The sequence below is a fragment of the Orbicella franksi genome, chromosome 3 (genome assembly GCF_964199315.1).
Source record: "Orbicella franksi chromosome 3, jaOrbFran1.1, whole genome shotgun sequence".
Lineage (NCBI taxonomy): Eukaryota > Metazoa > Cnidaria > Anthozoa > Scleractinia > Merulinidae > Orbicella > Orbicella franksi.
The window spans coordinates 20,117,930-20,134,798 of record NC_138147.1 but is presented as its reverse complement, the minus strand read 5'-3'; the positions used below and the strand labels follow the sequence as shown (position 1 = coordinate 20,134,798).

At 41.2% G+C, this 16,869-nt stretch overlaps 4 protein-coding genes across 4 annotated transcripts in view; 3 read left to right on the top strand and 1 right to left on the bottom strand.

Moving 5' to 3' along the window:
• The window catches only part of LOC145482408 (uncharacterized), a gene marked incomplete at its 5' end in the record, with an annotated part of 215,205 nt that overhangs the window by 3,230 nt on the left and 195,106 nt on the right, over positions 1-16,869 (top strand). The gene's annotated exons all lie outside the window — the stretch shown is intronic.
• The window catches only part of LOC145482621 (uncharacterized), a 148,008-nt gene that overhangs the window by 60,192 nt on the left and 70,947 nt on the right, over positions 1-16,869 (top strand). The window lies entirely within an intron of this gene.
• LOC145482407 (uncharacterized) lies at positions 246-2,288 on the top strand. The gene is made up of 2 exons (XM_081461036.1): positions 246-775; positions 1,898-2,288. Exons 1-2 carry the CDS (start codon positions 328-330, stop codon positions 2,263-2,265), a joined length of 816 nt encoding a protein of 271 aa, XP_081317162.1. The 5' UTR covers positions 246-327; the 3' UTR covers positions 2,266-2,288.
• On the bottom strand, positions 8,234-10,282 carry LOC145481667 (uncharacterized). Its single transcript, XM_081460190.1, has one exon. The coding sequence runs from the start codon at positions 10,071-10,073 to the stop codon at positions 8,376-8,378; it is 1,698 nt and encodes a 565-aa protein (XP_081316316.1). The 5' UTR covers positions 10,074-10,282; the 3' UTR covers positions 8,234-8,375.

Below are 16,869 nucleotides of genomic sequence, written 5' to 3'. Positions count from 1 at the left end.
GGGCAAAGAGAAAAGACGGGAAGAAAGGATGGACAAAGAGAAAAGACGGGAAGAAAGGATGAACAAAGAGAAAAGACGGGAAGAAAGGATGAACAAAGAGAAAAGACGGGAAGAAAGGATGGGCGAAGAGAAAAGACAGGAACAAAGGATAGGTGAAGAGAAAAGACGAGAAGAAAGGATGGGCGAAGAGAAAAGACAGGAAGAAAGGATGAGCGAAGAGAAAAGACAGGAAAAAAGGATGAGCAAAGAGGAAAGACGGGAAAAAAGGATGAGCGAAGAGAACAGACGGCAAGAAAGGACGGGCGAAGAGAAAAGACGGGAGAAAGGATGGGCAAAGAGAAAAGACAGGAAGAAAGGATGAGCGAAGAGAAAAGACGGGAAAAAAGGATGAGCGAAAAGGAAAGACGGGTAAAAAGGATGAGCGAAGAGAAAAGACGGCAAGAAAGGACGGGCGAAGAGAAAAGACGGGAAGAAAGGATGAGCGAAGAGAAAAGACGGGAAGAAAGGATGAGCGAAGAGAAAAGACGGGAAGAAAGGATGGGCGAAGAGAAAAGACAGGAAGAAAGGATGAGCAAAGAGAAAAGACGGGAAGAAAAGATGAGCGAAGAGAAAAGACGGCAAGAAAGGATGGGCGAAGAGAAAGGGCAGGAAGAAAGGATCAGCGAAGAGAAAAAACGGGAAAAAAGGATGAGCGAAGAGAAAAGATGGGAAGAAAGGATGGGCGAGGAGAAAAGATCGTTTCCCAAATGTCCTCTTTTTTTTTTTGCTAATTTCCGTTAAATCTGTTAAGTCTTAGATATTATATCATTTCATTGTCGCTCCATGGCGTAAAAGCATTTAGAAGTTGAACTGCAATTTCCCAGTCAATATAAAATTGAAAAACAGCAACATTGTTGGATTTTGAAATAAAGTTGAAAAATTAAAGGTAAACAGTCCAAACTGTTCTCTCACAAGAAGACACTTGACTGAGACATGGAAGGGAATGACTAAGTTAAATCTATCAATGTTTCAAAATCCGTGAAATCCGTCTTTTCTGCCGTGTTTAGTAAAAAGTTTCACTTAACTGCCTCCCAGTACTGGAAGTTTCCACCGAAGGTTTTTCCTATTAATGGCGGAAAGGACGGATTTCGCAGATTTCGCGGATTTTTTAAATTGGTTTTATTTAATTCTTCTCTTTAAGACTGGCAGTAAAATATTATTAATGATATATTATAATATATTATTTATATTATACTTACAGTTTTAAAGAGAAGATTTAAATTAAATTAAAAAATCCGTAAAATCCGTAAAATCTGTCCTTTCCGCCATTAATAGGAAAAACCTTCGGTGGAAACTTCCAGTACTGAGAGGCAGTTGGATGAAACTTTCTTGTAATCACGGCGGAAGGGACGGATTTCACGGATTTTGCGAAAATGTTCAGATTTGTTTTAATATCTCTTTGCAAAACTTAAGCATAACATTTTGCACTTTTATCCTTTGGCCTTTGAAATACAAGATTTTACTTATCTATGGTTTCTATATTCTGTTTCAACTGTTTTTATTGAACTACATCCCACATTTGCGGTGACAGAAAATGTTACATCTTTCTTCAAAAGCCAGTGACACTGATACGTTGCTTTCCTACCTTCCCCAACATCAAGATGAGAACTGTCTCAGTTTATTTCTTGTTCGTGTTTTTAACATGGGTCGTAATAATTGTGTGATACACGATGAAAACACGCCGCTGTAGATAATATTTTCTCAACTCTTTTCGCTTGCCTCATTAGTTCTGGTTGATGTTGTTGATAGCCCCTACTGGGACCATGAGTGGACATCATTTTCTAAATTCCTCTCACGAATTTACGGTCACTGTGGCTTGTTAATCGAGTTTATTGTTTGGTGTAAAATAACTGTTGATTGCTGACCACTGCGACAAAAAATGGCATCGACATGAAAATTACGTGGCGAGAAAAGTCGTCTAGAAAACTCACTGGAAAGCATCGGCAACATGCACATGAGACGGATGAGGAGCAGAGTATTTTCATCACTCAGCAGTGTAATGAAGTGGATGAGACGGAAGAGGTACAGAGTATTTTCATCACTCCTCTTCCGAGCATAAGTGGTGCGTCTGTGCCTCATTCAAGCTTCCAAGACTGTGCCGTCTCTGCTGAACTACTTCAAGCTAGTACTTCTAACAAGAAGAAGCGAAAGAGGCAATCCAGCAGTCAACGAGCAGTCAAAAAATCCCAGAACGTTCTAACTCGATACTTTACTAGTCAAAAGTAAAAGCGGTTTTTTTTCCTCGTAAGATAGGCCGTAGGGTGGTCTTTTTCAGTAGTTTGATAATTTTCCACATCAAGTAAATAGAATTAGGCACTCAGAACGCTACATGTACCTACGATAACTCGTTACAAGAATAGACTTTTGTGTCCAAGAAATTAGAGTTTATTACAGTTTGATCATTTATAAAACGCGTTCCGTAGATGTGTTAACAGGCTAGCTGTTTGTCGAATTGCGATAATTAAATGGTCCAGTTTCCTCTGCATTTTAGTTGGTGTGCATTTGTTGTTTTTTGCTAGTTGAATTGCTAACCGAGTGGCATTTTCATTCCAGCCCTTTTCTTTAGAGAGTCCGCTGTTCTTCCGTCTTGAAATTGGAAATCGTCATCTCTCAAAATAGCAGTCCACTGTCCAAACCCGTGCTTAGTTATCCCTTCCTTTAGAAAATCGTCCTCTTCTTTTGTGAATTTCAAAACACGACGAATGTTCCTCTGAGAGCGCACGATTCTTTTAGGCAGGGCGTCCCTATTGGGGGAGGAGTTGATATTTTGTACTCTTCCAACTGAAGGCCCGGCATCGGAAGTTGAATCTCCGAGTCTTATGTGGACGTCCTCGTCCACCTCTGAACCCTTGACACCTTGAAGTTTTTGCAGGCACTCGTGATCCTTCAAAGCAACTTCACGGGATCGTTGCTTTTGATAGTGAACTTTGGCAACAGCAGAGCTGTGTTTTTGGTCTTCCGACAAAATCCTCTGCTCCTCGCTAGTGAGCTCATTGAGGCTCTGCGTTTCAACAATTTGGCGATAACACGTGGGATGGATGTACTTTCCAACTGCATCGAACACCAGTTTGCTCATGATCTCCCCCAATTTACCATGTTGGCCCCCATTTCTGTTGACGAGAACGAAATCGCACTGGGGTTTAAGCAAAGGTCTGACGTTCGAGATGTAGCCATTGAGAACTTGCATGTTTGCATCGGTCAGAATCAAAGAATCAAATCCATACTTTCCAGCAGCCTTGAACGTTTTCTGATCAATGAATCCACCCTTTTCCTTAGCTGTAGCAATCATGTCCACCGTCAAATATTGATAAGTCATGGGATGCGACCCCTTCACTTTGATGAACAGATACATGGCAACGAATTTCGTGGCAAATGTCAAGTCTGAAGGGTTAACTTGAGTTGGACTCGATTTGCAAATCTTCACGGTATTCTCGTAGCGCGGCAGATGGAATTTCACCACCTCCAACAACTCCTCCATTGTTGCCCAATGGCCTCTCGCTTCTAGTGTTTCGATGTCTAAATCTTGTGTCCACTGCAATCTCATCATCTTAGCAACCGTCTTTCGCGCTCTTTTGAGGTACAGCTCTGTTGCAGAGAACTTTCGAAAGACTGCCTCTGATGCGCCATGAAGCTTTCTGAAGTCGATCATTTCAGAAATGGCATCTATGTAGCCTAAACGTCCACCATGTCCAAGCTTGCATTTGTCTTGTAAGTAGTCGATAAACTTGAACAACAAATTTGGAGAACACAAACTAAAGTCCACCACATCAAAAGTCAACTCTTCCTCGTCTTCACAACAAAATCTAAGAAACTTAAAGCATCTTGTCACTATTTGTTGAGCTGCACGATCTTTCTTGCAACCGCCACCACTTCCAGTCAACCATCTTGTGAATACTTCGCCAATGTCACACGACAATGAAAATGAGGGAAGTAACTTTCCGGCATGTTTTGTAGTCTCACTTGTTTGATCTTGAATTGTGTTCACCATTGGAACATTTCTTGCTACCTTTAGCGAATCTGTGATTTCTTTCGAATTGGGCTTTTCATCGAAATAAAAGAACCAACTGTGCTTGGTATTAACGTGTTTTCTGCACCCTCTTTGACTTTGAAATCCACCATGGTCACACTCTTGTATTGGGCAGTGATACAAGCTGTCGGTTTCATCCTTTTCCAAGTGAAGCCGTTTTGGTTTGGGTGATGCTCCATCGATATCCGACCAATTGACCTTGCACTTCTTGCTCATTTTGCCTTTTGAAGAGCATTTGGCCAACACGATCTCCTTTAAATCTGACCCATAACCAAGGAGCCGATGACAAGCAAAGGAACTGCACATATGTTTGTATTTGCCAAGTCATGCCCTTACTTGCCCGCCCTCATTACTATTGTGCAAAATTCATGACAGTGACATGCAACCAAACTTGCCCAAGCAGGTCTGAGCGTGCCCTATTGTTTGCCTTACAAAGTACACCTCCATTTGGGAACAAAATAGGACTGCGCAGAGAAATGGTCTGAAATCTGGTCCCAAATGACCAATTTGGGAACAATGTGTTCCATTCACAGAGAGGAACTCGGAAGAAAAGGTCCTAAATTATCAATTTGGGAACAATATGTTCCATTTACAGATAGGAACTCGGAACAAAACAGTCCTATATTTCGTAATAAGTGGCCAATTTGGGAATGAACTGTTCCATTCACAGATGGGAATTCGGAACAAAAATATCAATTTGGGAACGGTATGTTCCATTGGCAGATGAGAATTCGGAACAAAACAGTCCTAATTTACCAATTTGGGAACAATGTGTTCCATCAACAGATAGAAACTCGGAACAAAACAGTCCTAAATGACCAATTTGGGAACAATGTGTTCCATTTACAGATAGGAACTCGGAACAAAACAGTCCTAAATGACCAACTTGAAAACAATGTGTTCCATCAACAGATAGAAACTCGGAACAAAACAGTCCTAAATGACCAATTTGGGAACAACATGTTCCATCAACAGATAGAAACTCGGAACAAAACAGTCCTAAATGACCAATTTGGGAACAATGTGTTCCATCAACAGATAGCAACTCGGAACAAAACAGTCCTAAATGACCAATTTGGGAACAATGTGTTCCATCAACAGATATCAACTCGGAACAAAACAGTCCTAAATGACCAATGTGGGAATAATGTGTTCCATTTACAGAGGGGACCTCGGAACAAAACAGTGCTAGTTTATCAATTTCGGAACAATGTGTTCCATGCACAGAAAGGAACTCGGAACAAAACAGTCCTAATTTATCAGTTTGAGAACAATATGTTCCATTTACAGTTGGGAACTTGGAACGAAATGTTCCTCTTTTACACTAGTGTGAACATTTTGTTCCTACCATGTAAAAAATCTGGTCCTCTTATAGTCAATAGGAACACAAAAACGAGGAACAGTCAATACTTGAGGAACGTTCCTTTTGGAATATAGGAACAGCCAACAAAACTTAAAATCAGCGAAAAAACGAGGCAAAGACTAAAGAAAAACTCAAAAAAGCGTAAATCGAGCGCTTAGGTGAAAAGGAAACAATCTTTAAAAACTGGTGAAGTTTGTTTCGCTCAAAGGCAGCGAAACACGCCATGATAAATTTTTGGGAAATGTAAGGGATCGTTTCCCAAAATTTCTGTTCCCTATCACGTTTTGATCTGTAAGTATCAAAATACTTACAGTAAAAATGAAAGGTAAGTTGATGAAGTGAATCTTACTCTGTTGTTGGCGTGTATACTGGGTATGGCATATACTACGGATATGGCCAGAGTTGATTAACAAATTTACTCAAACCCGCTATATACGCTTAAACCGGTATATACGCCAACAACAGAGAAAGATCATTGCAACAACTCATTAGCATGCAGTAGGCACATTTCACTCTGTACATGGCGTGTTTACCGGGTTTAGCGTATAAAGCGTATATGAGATGAATTAATTAACATCAACTACTACTACTACTACTAATAATAATAATTAATTTTATTTATTATTATTATTAGTAGTAGTAGTAGTAGTAGTAGTAGTAGTTGATGTTAATTAATTCATCTCATATACGCTTTATACGCTAAACCCGGTATCAGAATCTCAGGTGAGAAGAATACACTGGACTGTTTTAACATTTAAATAAGAAGATACAATCAAATTTTCAAACCCAATCTTTACAATCTGTAGCACTGCCTGATGTGCTTTTGTTTTGGCTCTTTTCAACAGAAGGGTCTCACAACTCCACGCGCGTTTGTGGACTACGACCGACTCAAGGACCCGGAGCCAAGATATTTTGAGGCAATCCTAAGGAACAGCCTAACAGAAGATGAAATTCGGCAGTTTTGTGCAGATTTCCTGGCGTTGTTCCGTCCCAAAGAACACAAACAGCCTGTGCTGTGTGCTATTGGCTCAGCTGACAGCGGAAAGACCAGCCTCTTCTCACCTGTTTTTCAGATCATTCCCCTAAGCCGAATTGCTCGCGTCACGAAGCAAAAGAGTTTCAACATGGCTATGATCGACAACCTGACAGAGGTTATCTTCCTAGACGAGGCATATGCCACCCTGCTCGACATAGATGACTGGAAAATCATATGTCAAGGGGGCTTCACGTCGCACGACGCGAAGTGGAAAAAGCCTCAAGGTTTCCATTGCACTGCGACCATGTACATAACTTGCCAGGTGGAAATGGATTTTGGTGCAGCTCACAATCAAGCTATGGACAAACGCCTGCGCAAGTACCACTTCAAGAGTCTTCCTCGTGTCGAACCTGAAGCAAACAAGTGGCTGAGGAAACATGCTATGGATTGCATTGTGTGGGCGCACAATATCGTAGGAGACAGCCCGAGCAGTCAGGCCAGTACAATGCCCACTGTGCACGAAAGTGGTATGCCTGAGGAGGAGTTGCGCAACATTTTGAGCGTTTCTTTAATAGACGAAGAAGTCGACGAAACCGCCCAGGGCGATTGTAGACGAGAACAGAGTTGCGGCCTTCTGACAGAACCGCAATCCCGAGAAGAAAGCTCTGAAGAGGACACCATTGAAGATGTCGGCGATTCCGATGAAGACGAGACCCTGACGACCTTGAAAGCTAGGCTGGCACAATGCTCACCTGGCTCTCTACGTCACCGCCAACTGAGCCACATGTTAGAAAGTCATCTCGCTGAAAAGGAAAGGCTGAAAAGGGTTGAAGAAAGGTGCTATAAGAAGAGGCAACACTTCTTACAAACGAGGGGAGTGTCGGTGGAGCACGTGTCGTTGCTCCCGCACGACCATAACGAGCCGCTGCCCACACCGATTCGAAGGGACCTCGCTGCCTTTCAAGAAGATCAGGAACAGGAAAGGATCAGAACAGCATTTGGGAAGCCGTGGCTTTTAGCTATGGAGAAGGAAATGGCTGAGCAAAGCGAAAGAATGGAAGATCCAAGAGACGAAGAAGAACGAAGAGTGATGCAAAGTCTCCTGGGAATCAATTGCGAAAAACTGCGCTGTTATCACAAGCGTCATGGAACGCTGAAACTACCGGCTGCCCTGGCAGAACGCAAGAGGCTCTGCCTTAGCAACGAGCTGGTAGACCGTTCTTGCGTGAATTTCATACGAGACCTGTTCTCTCCGCTGCCAGTGAGAGTCTTCCCACCCAGCCAGCGTCCAGCAAATCTGCCTGCCAGAAGCAGGAGCTCAGACGAAGACGACAAAGAATGTTGGTCGGCGGCACCAAAGACACCAATGTACATTCTGAATGACGACGTGGAAGCTATCTGTCCAGCGTCCCCAGGCATTGCTCGAGCTCACAACCCTGTAGCAGCTACGTCAGTGAAGAGGCCGCACTTTCAAAGCCAGGCGCATCCATCCAAGAAGCAAATGACCCTGACTCGTTTTATGCAGACTAGTACGCAACCGTAGATTGGTAGTTTCATGGGCTTGTAATAAGACAGCTTGCGTGCGACTTATTCTTTCTATGTTCATATTTGCACATGTATTAGTGTGTGCATTGTTAAGGAATACCACGTTGCGCTTATGCTACGTTTGACTATTTTGCACACGATGTGAATTAAAGGAAAAATATTATGGCTATTAGTTACATTAAGAGATTATAGTTCTTGAAAGCACTGTGAACTAGACAGTCGTTATGCTACAGTGATATTGACAGTGGTGATAGGCCAGTTCCAAAAGAAAATAACCTGTTTGTTGAGTTTGCTGTCATCTGGAGACAGGAAGATGCATTTACAATAAAGCAATTGATTTTTGTCTGTTTTGTGTACAACAAACTCTGCTTACACCCATCAGCTTTGCATTGAAAGTCAGTGTCCACACTTTTCCAGTCTCTTTATCAAACTAGCGACATTTTCATTCCGGCCCTTTTCTTTAGAGAGTCCGCCGTTCTTCCGTCTTGAAATGCGAAATCGGAATCTCTCAAAATAGCTGTCCACTGTCCAGACCCGTGCTTAGTTATCCCTTCCTTCAGAAAATCATTCTCTTCTTTCGTGAATTTTAAAACATGACGAGTTTTCCTCTGAAGGTGCAAGTTTCTCTTAGGCAGGGTATCCTTTATGGGGGTCGAGCTGTTTTTATTCTGAGCTGTCTCAACTGAAGGCCCGGAGCTGGACGTTGAACCGCCAAGTCTTGCGTGTACGTCATCGTCTACCTCGGAACCCTTGGTACCTTGAAGTTTTTGAAGACACTCGTGACCCTTCAGGGCAACTTCTCGCGATCGTTGCTTTTGATAGTGAACTTTAGCAACCGCAGAACTGTGTTTCTGGTCCTCAGACAAAAACCTTTGCTCTTTGCTAGTGAGCTGATTGAGGCTTTGCGTTTCGACGATTTGGCGATAACGTGTGGGATGAATGTATTTTCCAATTGCATCAAAAACCAGTTTGCTCATAGTTTCGCCCAGTTTGCCATGCTGACCTCCATTTCTGGTGACGAGAACGAAATCACACTGGGGCTTAAGCAACGGTCTAACGTTCAAGATGTAGCCGTTAAGAACGTGCATGTTTGCGTTGGTCAGAATCAAAGAATCGAAGCCATATTTTCCAGCCGTCTTGAACGTTTTCTGATCGATAAATCCACCGTTTTCCTTAGCTGTGGCAATCATGTCCACCGTCAAATATTGGTACGTCATGGGCCGCGATCCCTTCACCTTGATGAACAGATACATGGCTACAAATTTTGTGGCAAATGTTAGGTCTGAGGGGTTCACTTGGGCTGGACTGGTTTTGCACATTTTCACGGTATTTTCGTAACGCGGCAGATGAAATTTCACCACCTCCAATAACTCCTCCATTGTTGCCCAGTGCCCTCTTGCTTCCAGAGTCTTGATGTCTAAATCTTGTGTCCACTGCAATCTCATCATCTTTGCAACTGTTTTTCGGGCTCTCTTGAGGTACAACTCTGTCGTAGAGAACTTTCTTAGAACTGCTTCTGATGCGCCATGAAGTTTTCTGAAGTCGATCAATTCAGAAATAGCATCTATGTAGCCCAAACGCCCACCATGACTGAGCTTACATTCATCTTGTAAGTAGTCGATAAATTTAAACAACAGATTTGGAGAACACAAACTAAAGTCGACCACTTCAAACGTTAACTCCTCTTCATCTTCACAGCAAAATCTAAGAAACTTGAAGCACCTTGTCACTATCTGTTGAGCGGCACGATCTTTCTTACAACCGCCAGCACTTCCTGTCAACCATTTCGTGAATACTTCGCCAATGTTACATGATAATGGAAATGAAGAAAGTAACTTCACGTTGTGCTTTGTGGTCTCGCTTGTCTCATCTTCATTTCTTCCAATCGTCAGCGACTTTGTTACTTGTTTAGAATCGGGCCTTTCGTCAAAATAAAAGAACCAACTGTGTTTAGTGCTAACGTGTTTTCTACAGCCTCTCTGACTTTGAAATCCATCATGTTCACACTCTTGTATCGGGCAATGGTAAAAGCTGTCTGCTTCATCCTTTTCCAAGTGAAGCCGCTTTGGTTTGGGTGATGCTCCTTGGACATCTGACCAATTGACTTTGCACTTCTTGCTCATTTTTTCCCTTTAAACAACATGTGGCTAGCACAATCGCCTTTAAATCTTAGCCGAAACAAAAGGACGTTTCAACTTGCCAAAACATGCCCTTGCTTGCCCACACTCATTACTATTGTGTAAAATTCATGACAGTGAGATACAACCCAAACTTGCCCAGGCAGGTCTGTACACGCCTATTCAGTGACACAATACATAGTTAACGGATCAATAAATCGGAACAATAAAGTCCAAAACTTGTTCCTAATGACCAATTTCGGAACAATATATTCCATTCACAGATAGCAAAATCGGAATAACACAGTCTTTCTTTATTAATTTCGGAACAATGTGTTCCACGCACAAATAGGAACTCGGAACAAAACAGACCTAATTTATCAAGTTAGGAACAATGTGTTCCACGCACAAATAGGAACTCGGAACAATACAGACCCAATTTATCAAGTTAGGAACAATGTGTTTCATGCACAAATAGGAACTCGGAACAAAACAGACCCAATTTATCAAGTTAGGAACAATGTGTTTCATGCACAAATAGGAACTCGGAACAAAACAGTCCTAATTTATCAAGTTAGGAACAATGTGTTCCATGCACAAATAGGAACTCGGAACAAAACAGTCCTAATTTATCAAGTTAGGAACAATGTGTTCCATGCACAAATAGGAACTCGGAACAAAACAGACCCAATTTATCAAGTTAGGAACAATGTGTTCCATGTACAAAAAGGAACTCGGAACAAAACAGTCCTAAATCACTCATTTGGGAACAATTTGTTCCACTTGCAGTTGACAACTCGGAACAAAATGTTCTTGTCTTACCTTACAGTGAACGCTATGTTCCTACTCTGTAAAAAGCTGGTCCTCTTAAGGTTAATAGGAACACAAAAATGAGGAACACTCGATCCCAGAGGAACGTTCCTTTACAAATATCGGAACAGCCGAAAAAGCTTAAAATTTGTGAAAAATAAACCAACAAGTTCAGCTTTAAAGCTAAAAAAGCATCTATTAAACATTTAGGTAAAATAGAACCAAGCTTCAAAATCTAGAGCACTTTGATGTTCTCGAAGGCAGTAAAATAAACCCTGTAAAAATTTTGGAAAATGTAGAGGATCGTTTCCCAAATGTCCTTGTTCCCTAAGTGTCTTTTAGAATATATTTAATATTTATAAGGGATACTTACAGTAATAAAGAGAAGAATACATAGTTAACATATTCATATCTCTGCTAGATCCTTAAAATCCGTCGTAATTAGAATATCTTACTAAGTTGCCGACTGCCATTTGAGACTGGAAGTTCAAACCCTCTCTAAAAAGATCCAAATAGGACGGAATTCACGGATTTGGTGGAATTCCTTGTCAGACGCCATGTAAAACTGGAAGTTCAGACTGTCTCAAAGAATATCCAAATGCAGTGGGTTTCACGGATTTTGCGGAAATGCTGTTATTTAAATATATATACTTACAGTTAAAAAGAAAAGTAATGTAGTATTATTATATTATTATTATAATTACAATCTTAGACACTTACAGTAAAAAGAGAGGTATTAGTAATGATAATTATTATATCCACAGAATCTGTGAAATCCGCTGCAGTTAGAAAAGTCTTATCGATTGAGCAGCTGTCACGTCAAGTTGAAGTGCTATAGCACTCTTGCTGTTAGGAAATATTACCAATTAGCTAACAGTCATGTCAAACTATAAGTTGAAGTGCTCTCACAAAAAACTGTATATAGGTCGGATCTTACGGATTTTGCAGAAATGTACAAGGAAGAATATTTTGTTTGCAGTTGGCTTGATTTTCTGTAATAACTGTTGCATTTGTGGACTTCACTAGCATTTCAGAGGAGTTTTAGCTGAAAAATAAATAAGGTTTCGAGTCTACTATGATTTTCTACATAGCCATCAAAAAATTCACTTTTTAGATATGCCCTTGTACAGAAATGTTTTGATTTTGCTGGAGGTTTTGTTCCCTTTAGTGTTAACCAAAGCCTCAATGGGCAACTCTTGCTGAAGATATTTGTTTTCGTTGCACGGTAAACCATTGTTTATCAGTGCAGTTTGATCTTGACCTTGAAATTAAACAATCATACTTTGATTCAGAGCTTCTGAACTCAAACAAGCAGCATTTGTTTCATGAAAAAGATGCTACCAAGTAGTTGTCAGTGAGATCAGTGCCTTTGATTAGGTCATTTGTTTTCGCTGTTCGCATGCTTTAAGTGCAGTGTAACTGCAGCTGAAATGATGTAATCACCAGATAATGAAATTGGTATCACCTATTATCTGGATGGATAATTATGAAAGAAAATTGATGCGATGGACATGAGAGGATTATTTTTTGCTCAGAGCGTTTGACGGGCCACTACAAAGTCATTGTTGAACTAAGAAAAACGTCACAGTGTTAGATACCAAATTAAACTCTGCTTGTTTTCTCTTTGAAGTTTGTGCGACTTTCAAATTTATGCCCCGTGATATTACAGCGCCGATTCGTATAAATCAGGAGCAACTCTGTTCTGTTCTGACCAAATCATTACAACATGAACAGAGCAAGACTTCCATGTAGACAACTAAACAGCCAGGTGATTAAGAGTTCGGTTTTTTGCTACATCAGTCCAATAGTAAGCAGACTTTGATTTGTCTGTCAAGAATCGTTTTCTTTTCCTTCGTGGATTGCATATTAGCTCATAGGTTGATTACTATGTGAATTAAGCAAATTTTGCAAGAGGCTATGTAAGTGAAACCCGAATTAAAAGATGTCTTTTTAGGTGCAACTGTGCTTACAGTTTCTTATCTCATTTATTAAAGTTTGTTAAGGTGGATCGAAATAGGGTCTCTTTAACCTCTTTGGTTGTTGCCATGGCAACCAATGTTGAGACCATGGCTATCTGAATTTATAATTTTTTTTGTTTTTGTATAGAATTGTGTACTAAATGTTTTTTTCCTTATCAATTCTGGTGTAGTTGAGATCCAATACCAAAGTTATGTCATGATGGAGATGTTTAAACTGTTTCGATCCACCTTAAGCTAGGGCCACGTTCATTCCAGCCCGTTTCTTTAGGGAGCCCGCTTTTCTTCCGTCTTGAAATTGGAAATCTTCATCTCTCAAAGTAGCAGTCCTCTGTCCAAACCCGTGCTTAGTTATTCCTTCCTTTAGAAAATCGTCCTCTTCTTTTGTGAATTTCAAAACATGACGAATGTTCCTCTGAGAGCACAGGCAGCCCAAGCTCTCTCTATGCACCACACAAGCAACACAATATGGCATCGAATTATAAGGGTTTATATGGGATTTTCTACAAGATATCCATGGAGGTAGTTAAAAGTGAAAATTCCCAATAACAATGGCTTACCTTATTCCAGACGTGTGTTGTTTGCTCCTGGTGTGGTTATTTTACCGTTTGAACTTGATTTAAGTGACTTTTTTGAACTCCGATTTTCCCTCTATAAAGAGAGGACAAGGCGAAACAGCCTGCCGAACGAAGTCAAAAATCCCAGGCTAAAATGTACCCACGGCCATAAATCTACCGCAGAATTCAAGGGCAAAGGTTGATCTTTCATTTCAATCCTCTAGCCACACAATTGCAGCCCTGCGAGCGACGCCAGGCGGCTGTTCATGTCTCCAGTGAAACAATAGAACTATGGAAGAGCTCCGTGTCGTTTGATCCGTGACCCAACGACCGTTGAAATCGGCTTGGTAACCTCGTCATGTCGGCAAACGAAGACTCGTGGGGGTACTAGACCGCAATTTGTCAACTAAACTTCTTGTAATCCCCTCAGGTCGAATTTACAATGCAAAATAAAAATCGTACAGAACGCTTTTGCAAAATGGCTTCAAAACCAAAGAAACTTAAGATCAACGGCAAAAGCTCCGTAGAAACTGAGGAGATACAATCATTTTTGAAGTGGAAGTCGTGGTAAGTTTTCTTGTTTATGCACCTTTGATTTGTTTGTATAAAATATTCGCGAGCTGATAAACTAAATTTGCTTCTCTTAGGGTATTGTGGAATTATGAATATTGTGAGGAAACTGTAATGGAAGCCATCAAAATTTTGTCTAGAACATACGAAGAGAAAGAAATTGCCGTAAGCAAATTGAACTCTGTTTTGCTCGGGAGAATTGTTAATGAATTATGGGGAGGTGAAGTTAAATTGGTGAGGCGAGGACCAAGTAACTCAAAGGTGCGTAAACCTGAAAACTTACCATGACTTCCACTTCAAAAATGATCTCCTCAGTTTCTACGGAGCTTTCGCCGTTGATCTTACGTTTGACAAATTTGACAAATTGCAGTCTAGTACCCCTGCGAGTCTTGGTTTGCCAACATGACGAGGTTACCAAGCCGATTTCAATGGTCATTGGGTCGCGGATCAAACGACACGGAGGTCTTCCATAGTTTTATTGTTTCACTGGGGACACGAAGAGCCGCCTGGCGTCGCTTGCAGGGCTGCAATTGTGTGGCTAGAGGATTGAAATGAAAGATCAACCTTTGCCCTTGAATTTTATGGTGGATTTGTGACCGTGGGTACATTTTAGCCTGGGATTTTTGACTTCGTTCAGCAGGCTGCTCCGACTGAGGTGTTTTGCCTTGTCCTCTCTTTATAAAGGGAAAATCGGAATTCAAAAAAGTCGCTTAAATCAAGTTCAATCGGTAAAATAACCACACCAGGAGCAAACAACACATGTATGGAACAAGGTAAGCCATTTTTATTGAGAATTTTCACTTTGAACTACCTCCAAGGATATCTTGTAGAAAATCCCATATAAACCCTTATAATTTGATGCCATATTGTGTTGCTTGTGTGGTTCATAGAGAGAGCTTGGGCTGCCTGTGCTGAGAGCGCAGATTCTTTCAGGCAGGGTGTCCTTTTTGGGGCAGGAGCTGATATTTTGCGCTCTTTCAACTGAAGGCCCAGCGTCGGAAACTGAATCTCCGAGTCTTGTGTGGACGTCCTCGTCCACTTCTGAACCCTTGGCACGTTGAAGTTTTAGTAGGCACTCGTGACCCTTCAAAGCAACTTCATGGGATCGTTGCTTTTGATAGTGAACTTTAGCAACTCGCTAGTGAGGTCATTGAGGCTCTGCGTTTCAACAATTTGGCGATGTCGCGTGAGATGGATGTACTTTCCAATTGCATCAAACACCAGTTTGCTCATGATCTCCCCCAATTCTGTTGACAAGAACGAAATCACACTGGGGTTTAAGCAAAGGTCTGACGTACGAGATGCAGCCATTAAGCACTTGCCTGTTTGCATCGGACAGAATCAAAGAATCAAATCCATACTTTCCAGCACTTCAAAAATCAACTCTTCCTCGTCTTAGCAACAAAATCTAAGAAACTTAAAGCATCTTGTCACTATTTGTTGAGCTGCGCGATCTTTTTTGCAACCGCCACCACTTCCAGTCAACCATCTCGTGAATACTTTGCCAATGTCACACGATAATGAAAATGAGGGAAGTAACTTTCCAGCATGTTTTGTAGTCTCACTTGTTTGATCTTGAATTGTGTTCACCATTTGAACATTTCTTGCTACCTTTAGCGAATCTGTGATTTCTTTCGAATTGGGCTTTTTATTGAAATAAAAGAACCAACTTTCCTTGGTATTAACATGTTTTCTGCACCCTCTTTGACTTTGAAATCCATCATGGTTGATATGACTAAGATTCATTTAATTCAAGCACAGACAGTTGCAGACATTTCAGTGAGTCATTCAGGATGTCACTGCTGATCGTATGTATCGTTGTCGCTACTAGGTATCAAGTTTAGGAAGAGCACATGGTTTTTGAGCTCGTGGATACGCGAAGCGTGGAAACGTGTTTGTTGCGGGGACTGTGATATGCAAATGTGTCACTCACTCACTCAATCAGGTGTAGACACTGTTCGTAGTTAGTCGGCCCGAACGAGAGCACCCAACTCCGATGCCATGTTGGAATAGTAACTGAGCCCGACGCCACATTGGAATAGTAACTGTGCAGTCACTGCGAGCCTACTACTCAACGCGTGCATTGTGCCAGCCCGAATATTGATGATTTTGTGGCTTTTACAAGACCATTAATATTAGGTGTTTCGCTAAATTGAAGAGTTGACTTCGAATGTTCGAATTAGTACTATGGCCAACTTGAAGGCTGAATTTCAGGAGCATTTGAGTTGTCCAGGCATTCAAAATGACCAGGAGATGTGCATTTGTTTGCTGGCAAGCATACCTGCCAACTCTCCCGGTTTTCCCGGGAGTCTCTAAGTTTTTCATCAAATCTCCCGGTCTCCCGCTTAGAACACCAAATCTCCCGGGAAATAACTAACGTGGCTTTTTTCAATTTTTTTTTCATCAATTTTGTTATTTTCGAGAATCCAAAAAGGAAAATAAAACAAAAAGTGGATTTAGTGCTCTTATTTGAGCTGTTCTCAATTGGAAAACATCGGAAAATGGGAAACTGAGCGATCAAATCGATACATATTTAACGAGAATCGTAATTGGTCAGAAATCAACCAATCCAACGCACAATACATGGAAGAAAGTTGGCCGGTTTTCGCATGCTGTTTACACTCGAAGCGAAGATTGCCAGCATGAATTTTGGTTCGCTGCAAAATGAATTCTTAGGTGCCCTTCCCTTGGGCTTTGAGGGAGTGAGGAGACTTGCTTCACAGAAAGTGAAGGAGATTCCTCTAGTTGACGTCCAGCCATCAGTAACTACTCGAGGTAAGCTACTTTTGTGGGTTTTTTGAAAATTCAAGCACTTTGAAATGTGAGCGGGTCAGAGCTGCAAGTCGCGATGTCAAATAGTTTTAAATTAATAAAACTTCACTTCTGAAA